The sequence below is a fragment of the Alligator mississippiensis genome, chromosome 12 (genome assembly GCF_030867095.1).
Source record: "Alligator mississippiensis isolate rAllMis1 chromosome 12, rAllMis1, whole genome shotgun sequence".
In the NCBI taxonomy this organism is placed as follows: Eukaryota; Metazoa; Chordata; order Crocodylia; family Alligatoridae; genus Alligator; species Alligator mississippiensis.
In genome coordinates this window covers 45067801-45087578 of record NC_081835.1, presented here as the reverse complement: position 1 = coordinate 45087578, position 19778 = coordinate 45067801, and the positions used below count along the sequence as shown (strand labels likewise).

General features: G+C 45.1%; 1 protein-coding gene across 3 annotated transcripts in view; it reads right to left on the bottom strand.

Annotated features, from left to right (window-relative positions):
* Positions 1-485: 485 nt before the first annotated feature.
* Positions 486-19778, bottom strand: part of HEMK1 (HemK methyltransferase family member 1) — a 66746-nt gene continuing 47453 nt past the window's right edge. For all 3 annotated transcript variants that reach the window (XM_019475782.1, XM_014600150.3, XM_006270310.4), the window contains exons 7-12: positions 18465-18529; positions 13172-13221; positions 10762-10867; positions 6997-7092; positions 4563-4676; positions 486-4264 (exon numbers count right to left, since the gene is read on the bottom strand). In XM_019475782.1, coding sequence (XP_019331327.1) covers positions 4225-4264; positions 4563-4676; positions 6997-7092; positions 10762-10867; positions 13172-13221; positions 18465-18529 — 471 coding nt within the window. In that variant the 3' untranslated portion in view covers positions 486-4224. The remainder of the gene's footprint in view (positions 4265-4562; positions 4677-6996; positions 7093-10761; positions 10868-13171; positions 13222-18464; positions 18530-19778) is intronic.

Genomic DNA, 19778 nt, shown 5'->3' with positions numbered 1-19778 from the left:
AAGAGTCACTGGAGGAATGTACAATTGCTAACATAATTCATAAAGCTTGGGGGGGGGTGTAGACTAACAATATTGGTAATAATTAGGAAATTAAAGTATAGACACTCAATCACAGATTGTCTTACCAGATGGCATTCAACTTAAGACACTTCATAGATTTCATAGACATTACGGCTGGAAGGGACCTCGGGAGATCATCGAGTCCAGCCCCCTGCCCCAGGGGAAGGAAGTCAGCTGTGGTCAAAGGATCCCAGCAAGATAAACGTCCAAATGTCTCTTAAAGGAGTCCAGAGCCGGTGCTTACACTACCTCTGGCAGCAATCTGTTCCAGGCCTTGGGGGCTCAGACAGTAAAGATCTTTTGTGGGGCTGGGCATAAGAAAGGGCCATATTTTGAGTCATTTGACGACGAGCAACATCTCGGTAAAAAGGAAGACATAAAAATATTGGGAACATCAAAAATAAAAAAGCCATGTTTGAACTGTATCAACTGGCAAAATTTGTAATAGCATTTTCAGGCTTCAAATTTATTCAGTCAGCACACAGATGCAATGTGACAAAGCAGATAATAGAAGACAGTATTTTAGTTCACACAAATTGTTCATGAAATTATAATTGTTTTGACAACACAAAAACCCTGCCAAAATCATGTAAAGTTGAAGTCAAGCGCAGTTCAGTAAAAAAAGAACATTACTCGTATAAACTTTAAATAAGCAGTATACATTTTAAAACGTGTCTGTTTTAAAAGTCTATTTCTTACCCTGAAACTGGTAAATTCCTTCTGTGCTGTGTGTAAAAGAAATTTTATTTGAACCAATTGGAACCAATAACCAAATCACTATTTATTTATTGTTTTGGGTGGCTTGAACCAGAACCTTAACCAAACCCAATTAAATACTGGTTCAATTCCCTGTTTCCAACTCTGTTTCTAGGAAAGAGACCGGTCCCAGTAGATAGTTCAGCCCCTCTCCTGTTTCCCCTTTCCCCTTTCTTGCATTCCTATGCCCCCCAAGAAAGTCAGTCCTCTTCCAGACCTCCCAGGAAAAATAAATGCAAATATTAGTTCAGAAAAAATCAAGCCACTTCTTTGGCAAGTTTTCAAAAGATGTAAATGTGGGTCAAGTGCCTGAAAATTCAGCCCAAGACACTGATTATATAAACATGCAAACAGTAGTATTAGCCTTCTATAACTTCACTGAGCAACTACACACTGTCCAGAGAACTAAAACAAATTAAATCATTTAGATTTTAGAATCTCTCTGCTCAGCTCTTTGGAGAGCAAGAAGTCTGGGGGTGTCACAGTGGATCTTTGAAAGCTGTCCCATCCAAAATGTGATTAAAAGTCGCTGTGCTGAAGAGTCTGGGCAAATGTGTGTCAGGTGTTGCAGTACATACTGTACTGTGCAATCTTGTCCCCTTAGAAAAGAGACTTTGGCAAGTGAATGGCTTCTCTGGAGACAGAATGAGATCTCTCTCCACTTGTCCTCAGAAAAAGGTCAGAAATGTCACATTATCTTCTGTACTATGTAATCAATTCACAACAAAGATTGTACTGTAAGCATTTTTTATAAACATGATAATTATAGGAATGTAGCACTTGCCCTACTGGATTAGACATAAGTCCATCTCATAAAACATACCCTGCTCAGGGCAACTGATGCTTTCAAGTGAAATGATAATGCTCCCTGCCAGCAGACTTGACTTGCACAGGAGGGTTCATCCTGGATTCCTACAAGTGACAAGCTCACCCTCTGAAGAATGCACTGTGGCAGCAATGAACACTCTTAAAAATCAATAAATTATGCAACCTCTTTAAATATCCTACAATAGCAAGTTACACTTGTTGACTGCATTTCATGTTTAGTGCCTGCATCCATTACTGAGTGTGGGAACTTTGCTTAAATTCAACTTAAAAACAACTGTTCCACTTCAGCTGAGAACTACAAGTTCTTTTTCTTAACCTACATAAACACATTTTGGATCTTCCCTGCACTGAGCTACAAAAGTGCTAAAAAAATCATCTCAGATGGAACTGGATAAATCAGGATTACACCTAGTTCCTAAACTCTCAAACATGGAGTGAGATGCACTTCAGGAGGGTCCCTATTTCTAGCTTTGCTGTAGCGCTCATTAGATTATTCTTACCATGTTTTCCTGGAGGAAGAGGAGGGAGGTTTTTTTCCTTTTTTGTGTGATAGCTACTGAATATTAGAAGGGCCACAGCGCGCACAACTCATGTAGCAGGATCACAGGGCCCAAGCTGCATGCACTATGGGCAATGGTGACATGGAGCTAGGTTGTGAATGATGGCGGTAATGACAGAGGCTTTGGCTAAGCCCCTGGAGTTGGGCTGAGGCCCAGACTGGAAGCTAGGTACTGGTATATCAGTCAAAAGTTGAGGTGCATTTGCAAAGCCCTGTACAAGACTCAAGAGTGAAAAACAGAGTAGGTAAGAGTGAGAGACGCCAAGTGGAAAGTGATGGAGTGAAAAGAAGGGTGAGGATGACGGACCTAAACTACACTCTTGTTTCAATAAGCCTCAGAAATCTGGAGCTTTCTAACAGCCCCAAGGCGTGCTGAAATTTGTGGTGGGTGGCACCAGGCTCTAGTTAAGTTTGTCTGCAGCCACTCCAGCCTGGGAGGATCTCTCTTAAACACCTGGCACATTCTGAGACCACAAATGAATACATTCCATATGGGTCTGCTCCCCAGCAGTGACCCAGTACAGGCTTCTATTTGAATCAACTCCTCAGACTCTTCTTCAGGGCTAACATTAGGCAGCAGATGAATTGGCCACTAGGAAAAATAAATCTACTTGCATTTAAGTCCTTCCATTATTTACAATAGCACGTTTTGTCAGTCTGCTGCAGGCAGTCTTCTTTCTAAGTACTTTCAGGCAGAACCACTGCATGGATCACTTCTTGTTGAAGAAACAGACTTTACCTATTCAAGGTGGATTGGGGAAAGAGTCAGGAGGTGTGGGTTCTACATCAGACAAAGCCATCAACCTGCTGAGTAACCATCCCTCTATGTGCCTCAGTTTCCCTATCTGTGAAATGGGAAATTAATACACTGACCTTCTGTGTAATGTGTTTTGAAATCTATGGGAAAATACACAATGCAGGTGGATTTATTATGCGGTGGAATGTGTGGATCCAGGCCCCACATCATCTTTAAAAATATTTCCCTCTTGACAGCTGTTCTTTTGAGTCACATTTTCAATTAAGGCTCAATCTACCCACAGAACATACCGTGCTAGTTTTATTGTGACTTTTTATTTCTTACTGTTAGCATCCATGATGTGCTAAGTGATAAATTGACACACATGCCAACTGAACACCAGAAGTCTTCTTCCAAGTCCTGTTTTGCTGGGGCCCCTTCAGAAAAAGGACTTTGAAAATAAAACCTTCGTGCCAAAAAGAACTTTTCTAAATATATCTTGCAAATCTTCAGATGCAAGGCTTTGCCTTGCCAGTCTAAAACAAGATTTTCCAAAGAAAAGTGAAGATTTCCCAGTAAATTTTGGTTTAGGCCCATCCCAAATCTACCTTGCAAAACCTTCAGTCTGGGTCCAATTATCTGCAGAAAGATCTCACATTTAGAATAAGAACTACACATGTGCTGAAGGTCATTCAGGAAGGCTGGGCAGCACATGCTGCTTTACTATTGTTGGATCAGTCAGCAACACTAGGCTTCCAGAATAGAACCGAATCCAAAGAGGCAGTTTGGTAATCTCGCATTAGACCCACTTGAAATACTGAAAATAGATGCTTAAAAAGAAATGAAAAACACTAAGACCAATTCTTATGTTGGTAAAGCCCTCAGCTCTTCACTCAGGACAAGAGTCATATAAGTATGTCATTTGATGTACGAAGTTGTATTTTTGCCACACTTATCTGCAGCTTTTCATAACAGAAATGAGATGCAATTCCCTCTGGGCTGGGATCTCATAGCTATTAATTGATCTACCTAAGTGAGCAAGAAAGCTTTGTCTGACCATCTGGGGAAAATGAAACACCTGTGCAGATCCTAGGCCCTCGCTATTGATCCATCAAGTGAAATCCATTACCAGCTATGGATGGTCAATACATGGGGAGGTCAAAACACTGGAAAATGGAATGGTAGTCCAGATTCATGTTACTGTGTTGAGTTCCAGTGGATCTGTCAGCAAGGAACTCCCAAGATATGCATGTTGGGATGGACGGAGACATTCCTTGGGTTCCAGTCACCTGCTATATGTTTTTTGAATGTGCAGAAACCTTGGCCTGTGGAAGATAAGAATGAGCACCGCCTTAAGTTTTGCCAGGGAGAATATGAACCTATGCCCATCACTTAAAACTCCAAGTCCCCTCAGATCTTATAAACAATGAAGATGACTCAGAAATGCTTTTCAGTGCCATCTTCAGGTTATACAAGAAAATGGAAGAGTCTGAAAGGGGCATGCATTTAGGAAGAGGACACATTTGACTAGGGACTTTCTTTGAGTTTAACTTCAATACCCAAGGGTGCAGAGTGGCATGGGATGCAGTCACATATGGCTGACAGAAGATAAAATATACTTACTTTCCACAGAAGTCCTTGTGGGTAGCACAAAGAGAAAGGAACAGGTCAGGACGACTTTGCAGCCAGTTCTCCACCATCTCTGGGTGCCTCGGATCAACTTCTAGAAACACACTCCTGAAAGTAGGTATAACAAAAGTGATGCATATTTTCTTGTCTCAGCTTAGAAATTTCAGGTTCTCCTCCCCAGAACTGGTTCATATAACCTGACAAAGAAACCAGCTGACCAGCTTATGTTGCCTGTGGAACCCACTGGAATTCAATGATCAAACAAGTGTCTTTCTTTGACCTGTCAGGCAAGTGTAACTCCATTCCCTTTACTTGCATACCGCAGCTCAGAGGGGTCTGGTTGCCTGAGCTGTCAATATTGATGATATTTCTTGTTAGCAAGGGGGAGAGGAGAGGAGAGGAGGGGCACCACATGATGGTTAATGGGACCAACAATCTCTTGGGTGTGTATTATGGAGGAAATTGATCCCTCTAGAAACCACCCTCTGGGTAAATTTTTTTTCTCTGATGTTCAATACATTGTCTCACCTCCATAAATTTCACTTCTACAGAGAGGTTTATCATTGCTCTTCCTGAACTTCAATCACTCTCTTTAGCCATTTGCTTCTTTGCAGCCTTTTTTAATCTTTTCCTTTGCTACTTTCCTCTCCCTACTCTTTTTTGCTTTTTGATCTTTACTTTCCCCACTTAGGTAACAGCCATCAACCAGCGATGCTAAGCAGGTAGGATTGATGGCAAAGCACATAATCTCCCCAAGTAAGTATGTTAAAGGTCTATACGTTTGGCTTACGCCACTGTCATTCTATTCCCTTCTAACATAATAATAGAGAATGGGGTTTTTGTTTACCACTGGCTGAGTGTGTCTACATATGTATATTAATGCAAAGCATATCGCATCAGAGTTTATTGCTCCCAGTCACCATGTTTACATGTGTGCCTGGGACCACAGCACATTGAGGTGGGTTGAAGCAGCAACGTGCTATAGTGGGGCTAGCTGGGACACAAGGGTGCTTCAGTGTGGGGAGAGCCAGGAGGCAGCCCACTGTGCTGAAACACCTTTGTGCCCTAACCAGCCAGGTCAGCATCTACACACGAGTTGCTGTGCATGAAAAAACTCCACAGCAGAATAGTACTTGTAATTACAAGTACTAACCTGCAGTGGAGTTAATTATAGAGGTGCACCAATGCTTTGGTCCGATATTGAATCGGTACCAATATAAAGAAAATGTCTATATTGGATATCAGCCTGATGGGGCCAATAATTTGGCCAATAAATGCCTGTGCTGCGTGCAGCTGCAGTGCACCATGGAACAGAGCCAGCAGCATGGAGAGCTGCCTCCAGCTGATAAATTGGAAGGGGAGGGGAGGGGCATGGGGAAGCAGATCAACACCCCCCGCAGTGAGGGAGGGGGCAGGTGCTACCCAGCTGGGGCAGGGGGGCAGCAAGGAAGTGTGGTTCATGGGGTAGGGTTAGCTCCTGCTGCTGCTTGTACCCCAAGAGGGTAAGGGCAGCGCCGGGGGGGGGGGGGGGGGGGTGCCCTGGATCAGTGCAGCGCGGGGTGGGCTGCAGCTGCGGGGTGGAGGTGGAGCCGGCACTATGCAGGGCTTTTCTTGCCGGGGGCTGGGCTTGGAGCAGGCTCTGGTGGCGTTGGGAGGCAGCAGCCAGCCCAAATTTTGCCTCAGCTCCACTCCCAGCTATACACCGCTTTCTGCCACAGCCCTGGCTGAACACTCCAACTCCATCCAAGTGCTGGGAAAAGCCAGGGCTGTGGTAGGTGGCAGCGCAGGGCTGGAAGCAGAGCTGCAGCAAAATCTGGGGTGGCTGCAGCCTCCTCCCAGCGCCACCAGAGTCTGTTCCGAGCCCAACCCCTAGCAAGAAAAGCTACCTCACAGCTGCAGTTCGCCCCGTGCCACACAGATCCAGGGGAACATGCCCCCCTGCCCTCCTGGGGTGCAAGCAGCAGCAGGAGCTGCCCCCACTCCATGAGCCACGCCTCTGTCCTGTGCCCCACCCCCCTCGAAGCAGTGCCTGCCCTTGCCCCCTCCCTCACCATGGGGGGCATTGATCTGCCCCCTCCCCTTCCACCATATCAGACTTACCACTTGACAGCAGCTGTATGAGATATTGGATCAGAATCAGCCAATATGCCTCCTTAAATATCAGCTATTGGTATTGGCCCCCAAAATCTCTATCGGTGTACCCCTAGTTAATTAGTTTCTTGTAGCCTAACAAGGCTGCATGTGTAGATGCTGAGATGTTTCCTGTGGAGGTATTTAAGCAACAGTGCAGATCTCATGTAGATGCATCCACTTTTTACCTGCTTTATATTTCTGAACATAGTGTACTAGTGTAGAAGTATGAGAGGTGTGGTTAGGCAGAAGAATAGAAAAACAACAAATGCACAAGCTTTAGGATTAGGTCTCTTACCCATAATTTTTTAGAATATAAGGAGCCAGCTCCAGAATCCTTTTTATCACTCTCATCCCATCATTTCCCCCATCCAGGGCATCAAGGTGTTCATACCTGGAGGATGAAGACAAGTATTACAGCCTTTTATACATAGCAGTAAAGTCTCCCACCAGGAACCTGGCACTAGGTGTTCATTTTAGTCCATACATAGAATTATAGAAAATTAGGGTTGGAAGGGACTTCAGGTGGTCATTTAGCCCAAACCCTTGCTCAAAGCAGGACCATCTCCAACTAGAACATTCCAGAAAAGCTTTGTCTAGTCGGGTCTTAAAAACCTCTAAGGATGGAGGTTCCACAACCCCTCTGGGTAACTTGTTCCGGTGTTTTACTACCCTTCTTATAAGAAAGTATTTCCTAATATCCAATTTAAACTTCCCTACTGTTAACAATGGCTTGCAATCTTGCTGCCCATAGACAAAGTCAGAGTTTATGCAAAGTAACTTTGGCATCTGTATTGATGGAGAAGTCTCAGTTCCCTCCGGCAACTCAGATGGGTGGTATGTAAAATAAAGAGAGTTATAAGGGGATTGTCACTAGGACTCAGCTGAGACTCTTAAGGACACACACAACACTTAGACTAGATTAAATGTAGTTTCAACCTGAAGTGGACAGACATACAAGCCTGTTAAACTGGTTTAAAGCTGCCTAGAATGGTTCAAAAGTGTACCTAGAAAATCAAATACTCTTGGAACTATTCACTATGAATGGGGTCAATTTTTCATGTGGACAGTAAACTTTCTGTGACATGGGTGTGGTCAGTCCTCCATGCATCCCACGCTGCATTGCTTCTCATTCACTCCCCCTCCTCCACTACTGTAACTGGCTACTCTGGTACATGGCCAGAACTCTATTACTCCCCCCACCTTTTTTTTATTCCTCCCCTCCTTTGCTGGCATTTTTTTAAATCAATGTGCTCCCTTGCATTGCTTGTACAATAAAAACTGTCTAACAACCAGCCATGTTCTCATTCCCACCCTGACCGCTGCCAATCATCTGCATCCCTAGCCTCTGGGAACTCAAAAATATGGGTCCAAAAGTTCTTCCCTCCCCCTGGGCAGGCAAATAAACTGCAGAGTTGGGTCAGGAGCAGGCTACTGAACTTTACTGAACTCATATTTAAGAGAGAAGGGAAAGCAGACAAGTGAAAATGCTCCCAGCCACTAGTCACTCAAGCCTCAGCAAATCCAAAAGTGTAGGCACCCCAATTATTACTCCTGTTGCCTCTTGAACATAAGGACTAGAACCAGAACCTCAATATTCTTGACCAAGGCACAGCACTGTTATTCAGTACTTGAAACTGTGTGCACCATGTAAATGTGTCCTATTCACATTTATCATTGATACCAATTTGATAGGATAATGGGTAGGTTAGTAGCTGGTAAAGCATAGTATTATCACTTCTAGTTCAAGGATTGCAAAGAGCCAGGTCAGGCTGCCTTCTAACCTAACATACCAGGTTACAATACAGAAGACTCTACCTAACCCAGAACAGCTTGAGATTTTATATCCCTAAAGGAAGCCAACTTTTCAAGATTTTGACTTGTTTTGCTATTGGTGTCTTACAAGATATTGTCTTCACAAAAAAAAGTACTATTTCCCAGCTAAATAAATCTTGAGAGACCCTAGAAGGCATAAAAGAGATCCGAAACCTAAACAATGTTAAAAATTTTATTATACAAAAGCCTTGGCATAGAATTGGAAAATGTACTTTCAGAGAGTCTTTGTCAGATAAACCTGTTTTGATTAATCAGAAAATGTTCAAAAATCATATAGCTTCTGACAAAAATTCCTATGGAAAACGCGGAAAAATTAAGCAAGGATATTTGTATTTTGGCAATGTCATGATTTCATTTTGAATGTTATTGTAACAGGAAACCAGAGGCTCCTGTTATTAGACAGGGGAAGACAAGGACAGAGGTGAGCAGGCAGCAGGAAAGAGGCAAGCTACACATCAATAGGCAGGAGAAATAGGGCACACACTAGCTGCGGGCTGCAGCTGGGAAGCAGGGCAAGCTGCCCATTAGAACTAAAAAGGTGCCCAAGCTAAAGAATCACACGATTAGGAAGGGCCACGCTCAAAGGTACTCAAAAACCCTGCACTTTGAGTAACGAAGGAAGGGCTGGGCTGGTGCTCCAGAGGGAACAGAGCTCCCAGGAGGGGAGGAGCTCCCTGAGAGACCCTGGAGACAGAGAGGTGACAGCCCGGTGGTAACAGGGCTTGCCAAGTGTTGTTTTACCCATAGAGAGGTGACAGCCCGGTGGTAACAGGGCTTGCCAAGTGTTGTTTTACCCAAGAAAGGGAAAGAAAGGCTGGGTGTGGCTAAAAGTGGTGATGAGAAGGCCACAGGGGTGTTCAAGGAGAGGGACGGACAGACGGACGAACGGACAGACAGAGAACTCCCATAGAGCCTGCCCTCATTACTTTTCTTTAACATCAAGGTATGGCAAGCAAGTGAGCAGATTGAGACCTGGGGTGGCATGAGTAGGGGCTAAACATGATAGAGATGGCTACTAGGAGGTATCACAGAGGCCCTCAGACTCCATCCTGTCACAGTTAGATTCCCCACTTTAGACATTATTTCAGAGCATTACACAAGTACTAATAAAATACAGTCTTGGAATGAAACAATGCACACACAAGGCATACTTCTGTTCTAATTAAAATATATAAGTTCTTTCATCAGTTGTCCTTAATGCCTTTAAGTACAAAATAAAACATTTGCATAAAATAATATAGATTAAATATACGACAAAAATGAAAAAAATCTAAGGGCACCTATATACGTACCCAGTGTGTAATTAGCATGTATCAGAGCAGACTCAATTAATCATGTGCTAATTAGCACATTCCAGCAGCATCCACATCATATGTATTCAGCATCCCCATGCTTCAAATGGTGGTGGGGGTGCTTTAACTAAAGCTTGTCAAACAAGCTTTAATTAGGGGGTGGGGTTCTGAGAGCTGCTCTAATTAAAGCACCCCCCTACCCTGAAGCACATGTAAAGATGCCTTAAATTATTTTGTTGAAGTTCTAACATGAAAATTTTCCTAAACCCCCACTGTTTAGACTTTTCATTTTGCAGGAAATTTTGAAATTTCTCAAATAATGTAAATTCCAAGTTTTGACCAGCTCTAACTGACAGAGAGACAGACTCTTATTCATAAATCTCTTAGTGAAAAGCAGGCCAACTCCTTGATAGTCTAAGCTCCTCTGCTCTTCCAGATTGCAGCCTCATTCCTACAATAGCTCTCACTCAACATTGGAGCATAATACACAGGAGACACTTGGGAGCGTGTTTCAGTGAGATAACCTAGGAATGATGTGGATGGTCAGTGTATCTAACACCAGTTTGCTATCCCAGAACCCTGGGAAGAAAAAAAGCCTGGGGCTTTGACTAAGTTACACAGAGCTTTCACATTTCTTTTGCTCAATTCCTTGTGCCCCAGAAACCACTTAGAGGTAACCAATCTCACCAAGGAGCAAACTGACCAAGAGGAAATCTCTGACTACAAGGATTTTGATGGTAATGAAAGGAACAGACTTCCTAAATGAATATGTCATCATACACTGCCCTTCTGACCCCGAGTTTGGCCACTTCACCTCCCTAGCTAGTATTTCTTAACTGCATTTTTGGTTCTACAGCCTGAAAACTTTTCTCCAGAGAAGAGAAGAAAATGAAATGGAGTATAGGGAAGAGACAGATCAAAATGTCCTGTCTTACCTGAGGATCTCTGCAGCCAGGTGAGCCATGTCTTCATGGAAGACATATGGTGGGTTACTGATGATGATGTCCACAGGGCCCCAGGGGAGCAGCTGCTCCCAGGAACCTAGATCAGGAAAAGAATCAAGGACAAATATCAGCCCTAACCATGCATCTTCAAAGCTACTCACTGAAGTAATATCTCAATTAACAGCAACCCTACAGAGACAAGTCTGTGCATGATCATCTCTCCTTATAGATAGGACTTCATCTCCTATCTTGACAGAACAATCTGAAATGGCCCATTCTCTCAAAGAAATAAACATGGGAAAGCACCTGTGTCAAAGGAGGGATGCTCACATGACCCCCTGAAATGATAAAGAATGCTGTATCCACCCAAACTTAAAATGAATGTCATGGTATGTGGCTGGATTGACAAAGAGAATTTTACGGTGCACAGCAGGACGAGAGTTGGAATTTGGATAAGGCACCAGGCTGACAGTAGCACAGAAAGAGGTGAGCCTTGTTCTACTTATAGAATCACAGAATCATAGATAATTAGGGTTGGAAGGGACCTCAGGAGGTCACCAATCCAACTACCTGCTCAAAGGACTGTGTCCAAGCAGATCATTCCAGTCAGGGCTTGACAAAGCCCTTAAGAACCTCCAAGGATGGCAATTCCACCACCTCTCTAGGTAACCTGTTCCAGTGCTTCACCATCTTCCTGATGAGAAAGTTTTTCCTAATAACCAACTTCTACTTACTAAAAGTGCCAAAAGATAAGTAATGCCTGTGAATAGTCAAGATCTCAGTTGTTCCTATTGTCTAAGAAGTACCATATCCCACAGCAGCAAATGCAGGAATGGGACAAGAGGCGTGTACCCCACCCACAAGCTTTGGGTGTGCCATACATATGTAGTGAACTCTGAGCTCAGTGCTTGGTCAGAGTGGGCTCCTGCCAGAGCTCCAAATGAGTGGTTGAGCTGTGAGCTCATCAGCTGAGTGGGGTGGAGTCTGGCTGGAGCCCCAGATTTCATGCAGCTCCTGAGCCCAGGATTGAATGCTGCAGCTGTTCACCCATCCTCTCCTTTCCCCCCCACCACTAAATTCAGCAGCAGGGAAAAGCAAAGGATGAACTGCATTGGCAGCTCTCACTATCTGGGCTCTGGAGCCGCATGAAAGCAGGGGCTCCAGGCAGACCCTGTGCTGAGAGCTCACATGTGACATCCACTGCACCATGCTCCCCACCACAAGGTGGAGGCATATGAAAATAATGGCCACGTAGTAACAAATACCAAATACTGCAGCACCCAGGTTTTCCTTCCACATGTCCAAGACATGCAGTGACTGGACCCAGAGGCTGCTTAACATGATAAATTGCAGCCTCAAATGGTATGTCCCTGGAGGAGTGAAGGGGAAGGGGTGGAGTTTGTTGTAAGGGAGGAAGAGTAGGGGCATTTATTTAGCAGGAAGGGAAGTAAAACACACTCATGGGGGGAAGGGGAGGAGGGGAATGGAAATCAAAATTATTTAAAAGCAAGAGCAAATCACTGAAATTTCTTTGCAACTGACAGACATTGCACAGCTTGTACACAGAGGGCACATCTACACAAGATATTTACTGTGCAGCTGACTAATTAACAGCACGTTAAATATCTTGGTGTCTACACATGCGCCCCTATTAGGGTTTACAAAACTAATAAACTCTGCAGCAGGGTAATATTTGTAAAATACAAGTACTACCCTGCTGCAGAGTTTTTTCATGCACAGCAGCGCACATGTAGACAGTGCCCTGGCTGGCTCAGGGACAGAGTGCTTCGGTGGGGTTAGCTGGCAGGCAGCCTCCATGCTGAAGCACCCTCGTGCCCCAGCCAGCCACTCCACAGCATGTGAACCCATTTGGAGCAGCCCTGAACCGGCAGACTGACCCCTAGAGTCCCCTGCCAGCCTGGACTGCTCCATCTGTGCTCCATGTGCTGCACACTAATAAGCTCCAGAGCAATAAGCTCTGGAGTTTATTCATGCACATTAGTTGCACATGGAAATGCACCTACTGAATTGCATTTACAGAAAAGGCGGCTATAAGTGTGCCCATAGATGTGTGTGCTCACCTCTGTCCATGCCTCTGTCATATTTGTATGTACACACATGAGTACCTCTGCATATACAAATAAGCACTTGGCATCCATTTACCCATTTCCTTACACATCCATTTTTTGGGCTGTCTCATTCACAGTGTGTTATAGACTGGCATTCAGTCATGTATATGAATGAAAAGGGACACGCATGTGCTAGACCAATGTCTTAGGTTGCTGCAAAGCAACCTGCATGTCAGTACCAAGCCACACCTCCCACTCTCAGACCCTTCTCCCCTTATCAAGTTAAAATGTTAGAAAATAATAATGAAAAAATATATATGAAAAGAAATTACTGGATAAGACATCATGGTGGAAAAGTCTTAGCCTGTGCTCGAGTTGAAACCTGAGTGCAATCCATGAGGAAACAAAAGAGAAAAGAGAATTAGAGGTGCATATGGATAAACAGAATATTATATTCAGGCCATTCTGTAACACACAAATATTGTTTACCTAGGAAACCCCGCTCTGCCACTTGCCACAGGCTTGCCCACCATCATGAACTCTGAGCAAACTCTTGGATCTGTTTTTTGCTTGCAAAAAAGCTATGACCATTTATTCAAAGTGAAGCAGATTTTCTGCATGCACAAAGACCTTCAGAGGTATATACCCACCATGTGCCTCAAGTTCTCATTTTAACCCCCACAATCTTTTGTTTATGGCCATTATAGACTCAACCCCTCTGTGTCCATGCCTACATTATACTCCAGGCTACACATACATGCACTTCATCACTGCCCCTGCAATTATTCTGCCCTATCTACATACTGAATGTTGTCTATATGGGAACTCACTGCCCCTGCACAGACAGAATTACCACACTTTCAATTATGCAAATATAGGGCTCAGAAGATGTAGGCAATGTGCTCAATTTTTATTTTGCTTTATGCTTTGAAAATCTGGCTTTAAAAGAATTCCAAACCCTGAATATATTACAGGACTTCTAGGGACATGGTGACATTTGGGTTTTTGCAGCTGACATGGCATGACACCAGCATGCATAAATGTGAGGCTAGGATGTAAAAAATGCAAGGCTCCCAATGCAGCTGATTCACCCTGCAAGATGCACACCCATAAAAATCAGGCAGGATTGCTTTAAGGATAGCTAGCTCATGGTCCCTTATGGCACAATGCGACTAAATGAGACAGTAAACTTCAGAGTTACAATATTCTTATTTGGACCCACTCTCCACCCTGGCATATTTATGGTCACCAGCAAGATCACACATAGTGGTTCTCAGCTTGCACAATATTATCCATGAGAACTTCTGCACTATTGGGATCCTCGAAGGAAGCAAGAGACATAAGTACTTTTCTCTTTCCACTGAAATAGAGGAGAGAGATTAAGAAAGGGCACAAGCATGCATGGCACTATGGTGACAAGAGGCTCTGCTGCACCTTAGGAAAATTATAATACTCAGCGTTTATCCATCCCTTCAATCCAAGAAGCTCAGAAGTCCTTGTTAGCATTGGGTCAGATGCCAGCAGTGCAGGGGCAGAACTCTGATCACGCTGGTAAGAGTGTCATAGATAGTTTGTTGCCATTATTCTGATCCCTTCCATCCTGTATACTGGTAGAAATTGGACCATTTTCTCAATCTATGCAAGTTAGAACAGCCTGAGGGCTGCCAGAAGATACAGGGCAGCATGCCCCAGATACATCCCAATACAATACTGAAATATCCCGTCCCCACTCTGAACCTATTCCAGAATATTCCCCCCTTCCAGGGGTTAGATAAAATTTCCTCTAAATTAGACACATAGGTTCAAATCCCTTATAAGCTGCAACAGTAGTGTAAAGGGAGTTTGGACATAGGAAAGTCATGATAAAATTAACCACATAGTTTGTTGGGGACCTCATTTTACAGAAGGGAAACAGATGCAGAAAATGTCAGATAGTAGCGATGAGAAACTGAACACAGAGCCACCGTGGTTCCCCACTTGTGTGATTTAATCACAAAACCATCTTCCTCCTCCTTCCACCAGACTGCCTCTGGCCTTTGAGAGAACTCTACGAAGGCAGGAAAACCACATCACTTTTTTAAAAAGCCACAGAAAGGTGAGATTTCTCAAGGCTTGTTAATAGAGGGAGACTGTTCACTGGACAAGGTGTGACCTCCACACTGGCACACTATGAGCACACAATGGCTGATTCAAAAAGGCTCTCTGCTCCTCTTCACATTTTTATATATATATATCATGCAGAAAAAGCTTTTCCAAACTATCTAGCTCTTCATAGCACTCTATCATTCTGCGAGGAATAACTCATAATTCCAGGGTTATCTTTCCAAACTTTCCTATCAAACATATCAGCAGCTTTGGGTTGCCCAGGGGTCCAAGGTTTGCACTCTGAAAAATGTGCCATTCCTGAGCCCAAATGTGCTCTCCTGAAGGGTTCAAGAACCTGGGTGTTGTGAAGGCCCTGGGGAAGGGAGGGCCTTTATCTGGAGTACACCCCTATGGGCAGTCTGGGAATGGTGCCGATTTACTTGAGAATGATTTCTCATCCAAACCCTCTCCTCTTGGGAAAGGAGCCATGACTCGGGACTGAACAAGAAGGCGAGTATCATGCTGACTCCGAGTCTGTGATAACTTAGTTTAACCCACTGGTTTCTGTCAAATCAGCAGCAGGGTCACAGGCCATGACAAGACTATAAGGAACTTTAGTTATATCCTGAAAACCCAAGGTTGTTCAATTTTATGTTCACTGTGTCTCAGCAACTCCCCTCAGATTAACATTATTAATGAGATGATTCCTCCAACTGTCAGACCTACAGACTTGCCAAGGAGGTGAAAATCCAGCATGATTCTTCCCATTGTATCATTGAGTTACAAAGACTCTACAACTGGGGAAGAGCTTGGTCTGACCTTGTCTCATGCATCAACAGCCCATTTGGTCACTCACTCTCACAACTGCATTGGGAAATACTGGTTGTGAGAGTGAAAAGAGAAGGCAGGAGGCACAAATTCCATCCTCTGCTCTACTCCTATACATCACTCCAGCCTTTCATATGGGTTACTGAGATATCACAAGAGGTGGAGAGTGAGTTCCCCAATATAGACACACTTGCCCTGTGCTTCCCTCATTCCCTTTTATAAGTCTCTGTGCAGGGGATGGCCTAAGGGAAGGAGTGAGGTCAACAGCCATACATCTGTGAAGATTCTCACTGCTCTGGACAGTGAAACTGCCCACAGAGTGCTCTAAGAGTGCTGCTGTAAAATAGAGCACCTTTGAAGCTGCTCTAATCTATGCCAGAGACCATTTCACTTCCCAATGCAGCCTGAAATTCTGGGGACACATGGGCATGAGCAAATTACCTGTGTCACCCCCTTAACAGTCCTTCCTGCAGATGCAGTGCAAAATGGGACCCTGGGACCAGGAACTTTTAGGAAGCCAGTTTCTGTGTCAGTTATATCAGTGCAAATACAACAGAGGTTCCTTTAAAGTAAAGCCGGTTTAGAAGCTCTTATAAAGGAGTCACAGTGCAGGTGGCCGGTGTGAACAATAGCTCAGTTCATTGCAACTTATTTCTAGCAAAAACCCAGACAGGAAGAAGAAGGCTGTGGGACACCGCATGAGCACACCAAGGGACACCCTGACAGTCTGGATAACACAGAAAGGTAAGGACAGAAGTAAGAGCCTGACTGAAAAGAGCATATCAGATTAACGCAGTAAGTGAGATGCAGTGAGTCAGAGAGAGGGTCTGGAGTTCTGTGTTCCATCTCTAGCCCTGACTCACTCTGTGACACGCACAAAATTGCTTATCCTTTCTGTGCCTCAGTTTCAAAATGCATATGTCACGGCGGGGTCCTTCAGGAGGGCCGTGATCTCCTTACGGCCCCCTCACCGTGCCAACTCGGCCCAAGGGCACCCTCAAATTCTCGCCCGCCACGTCTTTGATGACTAGATAAAGTTGGGAGGCTGCCTTACGACTCCCTGGGCACGGTTGGCTGGGACCTCTGTCCCCGTGTGTTCCCGGACCCCCTGGGGGTCTCCCGGTATGATGGGTGCTCCCCAGGCACCCTAGCCTTATGGGCTACGCGTGGCTCCTACCAACCCCTAATACCACGCCCCAAGCCTCGCAGATGTGCTGGACATTGGTCTGTCACGATACACGCCCGTTCTCCCGGGCCTCCTCTGTAATCTAGCCCACTCCTGGGCCTCCCCTGTAGTCTAACCCACTCTGGGCTCTCTGTAATACACAGCCCCTCACTGGGACTCTCGTCGAGCCCACTCCGGGCCTTCTCTAAAAGCGTTGTCCCGCTCAGGGACCCTCTAGCGGGTCTCTGGTCCTTTAGGCCAACCACACGGCTACCCTCTCTGATCCCAGCTCACAGCACTGCTATCCCCTTTGGTCAGGGACCACTGCAGCACCTTGCCTTTCTCCTGGGGCGTTGTACTACTAACCCCTTCCGTCGGGGTCCACAGCAGCACCCTGCCCCTATCTGAGGGCTGTTGCCGCACTAGCCTACAGCCGGGCTCACTACGCCCGTCTCGGGCTTCTCAATAGTCCCTCTTCTCTGGGACCTTACATGCCCGCGCCGGGCTTCTCAATAATAATCACCCCCTCTCTGGGGCTCGCTGTGCCCACGCTGGGCTTCCCTAAAGTGCGCTCCCCCTTCCTGGGGCTCGCCACGCCCACGCTCGGGCCTCCTGGTAGCGTCCCCTCCTGGGGCTCGTCGTGCCCGCGCTGGGGCTTCTCAAAACGCCCCTCTCCGGGGCTGGCGTCTACACACCCCGCAAGTTGTGCCCTCACTGGCGCTAGGGTCCCACCCCCTGTGGGTCCCTATGAGGCCTCCTCCAACCCCTATAGCCTCACCCAAACCACCGGTGTAATATCTAAGCCGAACATAAACCCGAGCCTCCTGGCTATAATTCAAACATAAGACACTGGGCCATAACAACATAAGCCTCCTGGCTGTAACTCAATATAATTGCTCCAGCCTCTGGAATTCTCTCTCAAGCTATACTTGCTGTTAAGCTTTTCCTCCCATCTTAACTGCAGGAGCTCCTGCCCCTCCAGCTACTGGCAAGAGACTGCGACCCTGGCCTCAGCCCTGGGCTTTATAAGGGCCAGGCCCTGCCCCCTTCTGGCCAGCTGACTCACATTAGTTGCCCTGGCAACCCGCAGCGGTGCTCATTATGGTCTGCCTGGGCTCTCTCTCCCTGGCAGTTTCTACTCCCTAGGAGCAGGCACTGAGGTGACCTGCGACAGTATAAAATGTGGATAAGGTTACACACCCCAGGATGTTCTGAAATACATGGCAAGAAGGGGTGACAAACGTTTTATTACTCTGCGATTTCCTTTCAGGCTGTTGCCCTGTCAAAGAGAATCTCCTTGAAGAAAAACATTTGAAGGAAAATTTGTGGCAAAATCTATCATGTTCTTTGGATTCAGAGGCATTCCAGAGGAGCAAGGAGGTGTACATGAGAGCCAAGCTGGAACTAATCCACTTTAGCCCATGAAAGCCATACACTCTAACTTTGGTGGCTCTACTTGTTTATGGGAATTGGTCAAGGAGTCCTTTGATGATCTGGTACTTTTCCCAAAGAACTACATGAAAAAGAGTAGTAAGTGTGGTTCCTACCTTTGGGCATTCTCTCTTGTGAGGTTCACAGCAGCTACCTCTTTATCCACGGCTATCACCTGACTCTGGAACAAAATAAAACAAACCTCATGTTATATTTCTAATATTACATATTAAGATTGGAAAATTAATCTTTAGCAAAAGGGGCATGCAAGACGAATAATGCCAAGACAATATCTTGGAAAGGTCTCTCTGGCTTTGTAATACCTAACAAATCCATGCTGTGCGTGCTGAGACAGGTGACCCAGGAATTTCAGTTTGTTTCTGCAGAGAGCTTCACCTTAGCTGTTCCATCCTACTCCGTACAGATTCTTTTACTGTGCTCATCACTACAGTATCTGATTGCTTTCCTGTGGTGCATTAAGTGCTCTGAATACCACCACTCACATATTGTTTGATCTCTCATCCTTGCCCTAAGAGAAGTGTGCACAATGGACTACCTTATTTTAGTTAAGTGTGTTGGTTTTTTTGTTTTTTTTTGGGGGGGGGGGGTTTAAATATACATGCTGCTGTATTTTAAAATGCAAGAAGGCAAAATCAAAAAACCATGTCTTGTCCCTTAGTCCTATGGAGACTTCATTCCACAGTCTAAAACTGGTCATCAGAAAAGTTCCATCTCCTGCATAGATGAGCTTTATCCATAAGGCAGAAGCCACAGTTGGAACAATACCTGAGAAGTTACCAGTTCTTTATTTTAATGAATCATTTTCAAGCTAAGTTCTGCTTTGACACATACTTCAAGGTAATTGCAGGGTGGGTAAGCCAGGGAAGAATTAGCTTTATATAGTAGCATAATTTGATCTATTAACTCAACGCTTCTTGCAATTTGGGACATGACAGCATGCAGGTTAGACCACTAATACAAGTTACAATCACAGAATGCCAACTTTGTGGACAAGTTGGAGAGAGTCCAGCAGAGGGTAAGAAAAATGGTTAGGGGGCTGGGGCACATGACTTCTGAGGAGAGGCTGAGGGAACTGGGCTCATTTAGTCTATGGAAGAGAAGACTGAGGGGAGATTTAATACCAGCCTTCAACTACCTGCAGAGTGGTTCAGAAGAGGATGGAGCTGGACTGCTCTCAGTGGTGGCAGATGACAACAAGGAGCAATGGTCTCAAGTTGCAGCAAGGGAAGTTTAGGTGGGATATTAGGAAATACTTGCTCAGTAGGAGGTTGGTGAAGCACTGGAACAGGTTACTCACACAAGCTGTGGAATCTCCATCCTTGGAGATTTTTAAGGCCTGGCTGGAAAGAGCCCTGGCTGGGATGATCTAGTTGGGGATGGTCCTGCTTTGAACAGGGGGTTGGATTAGA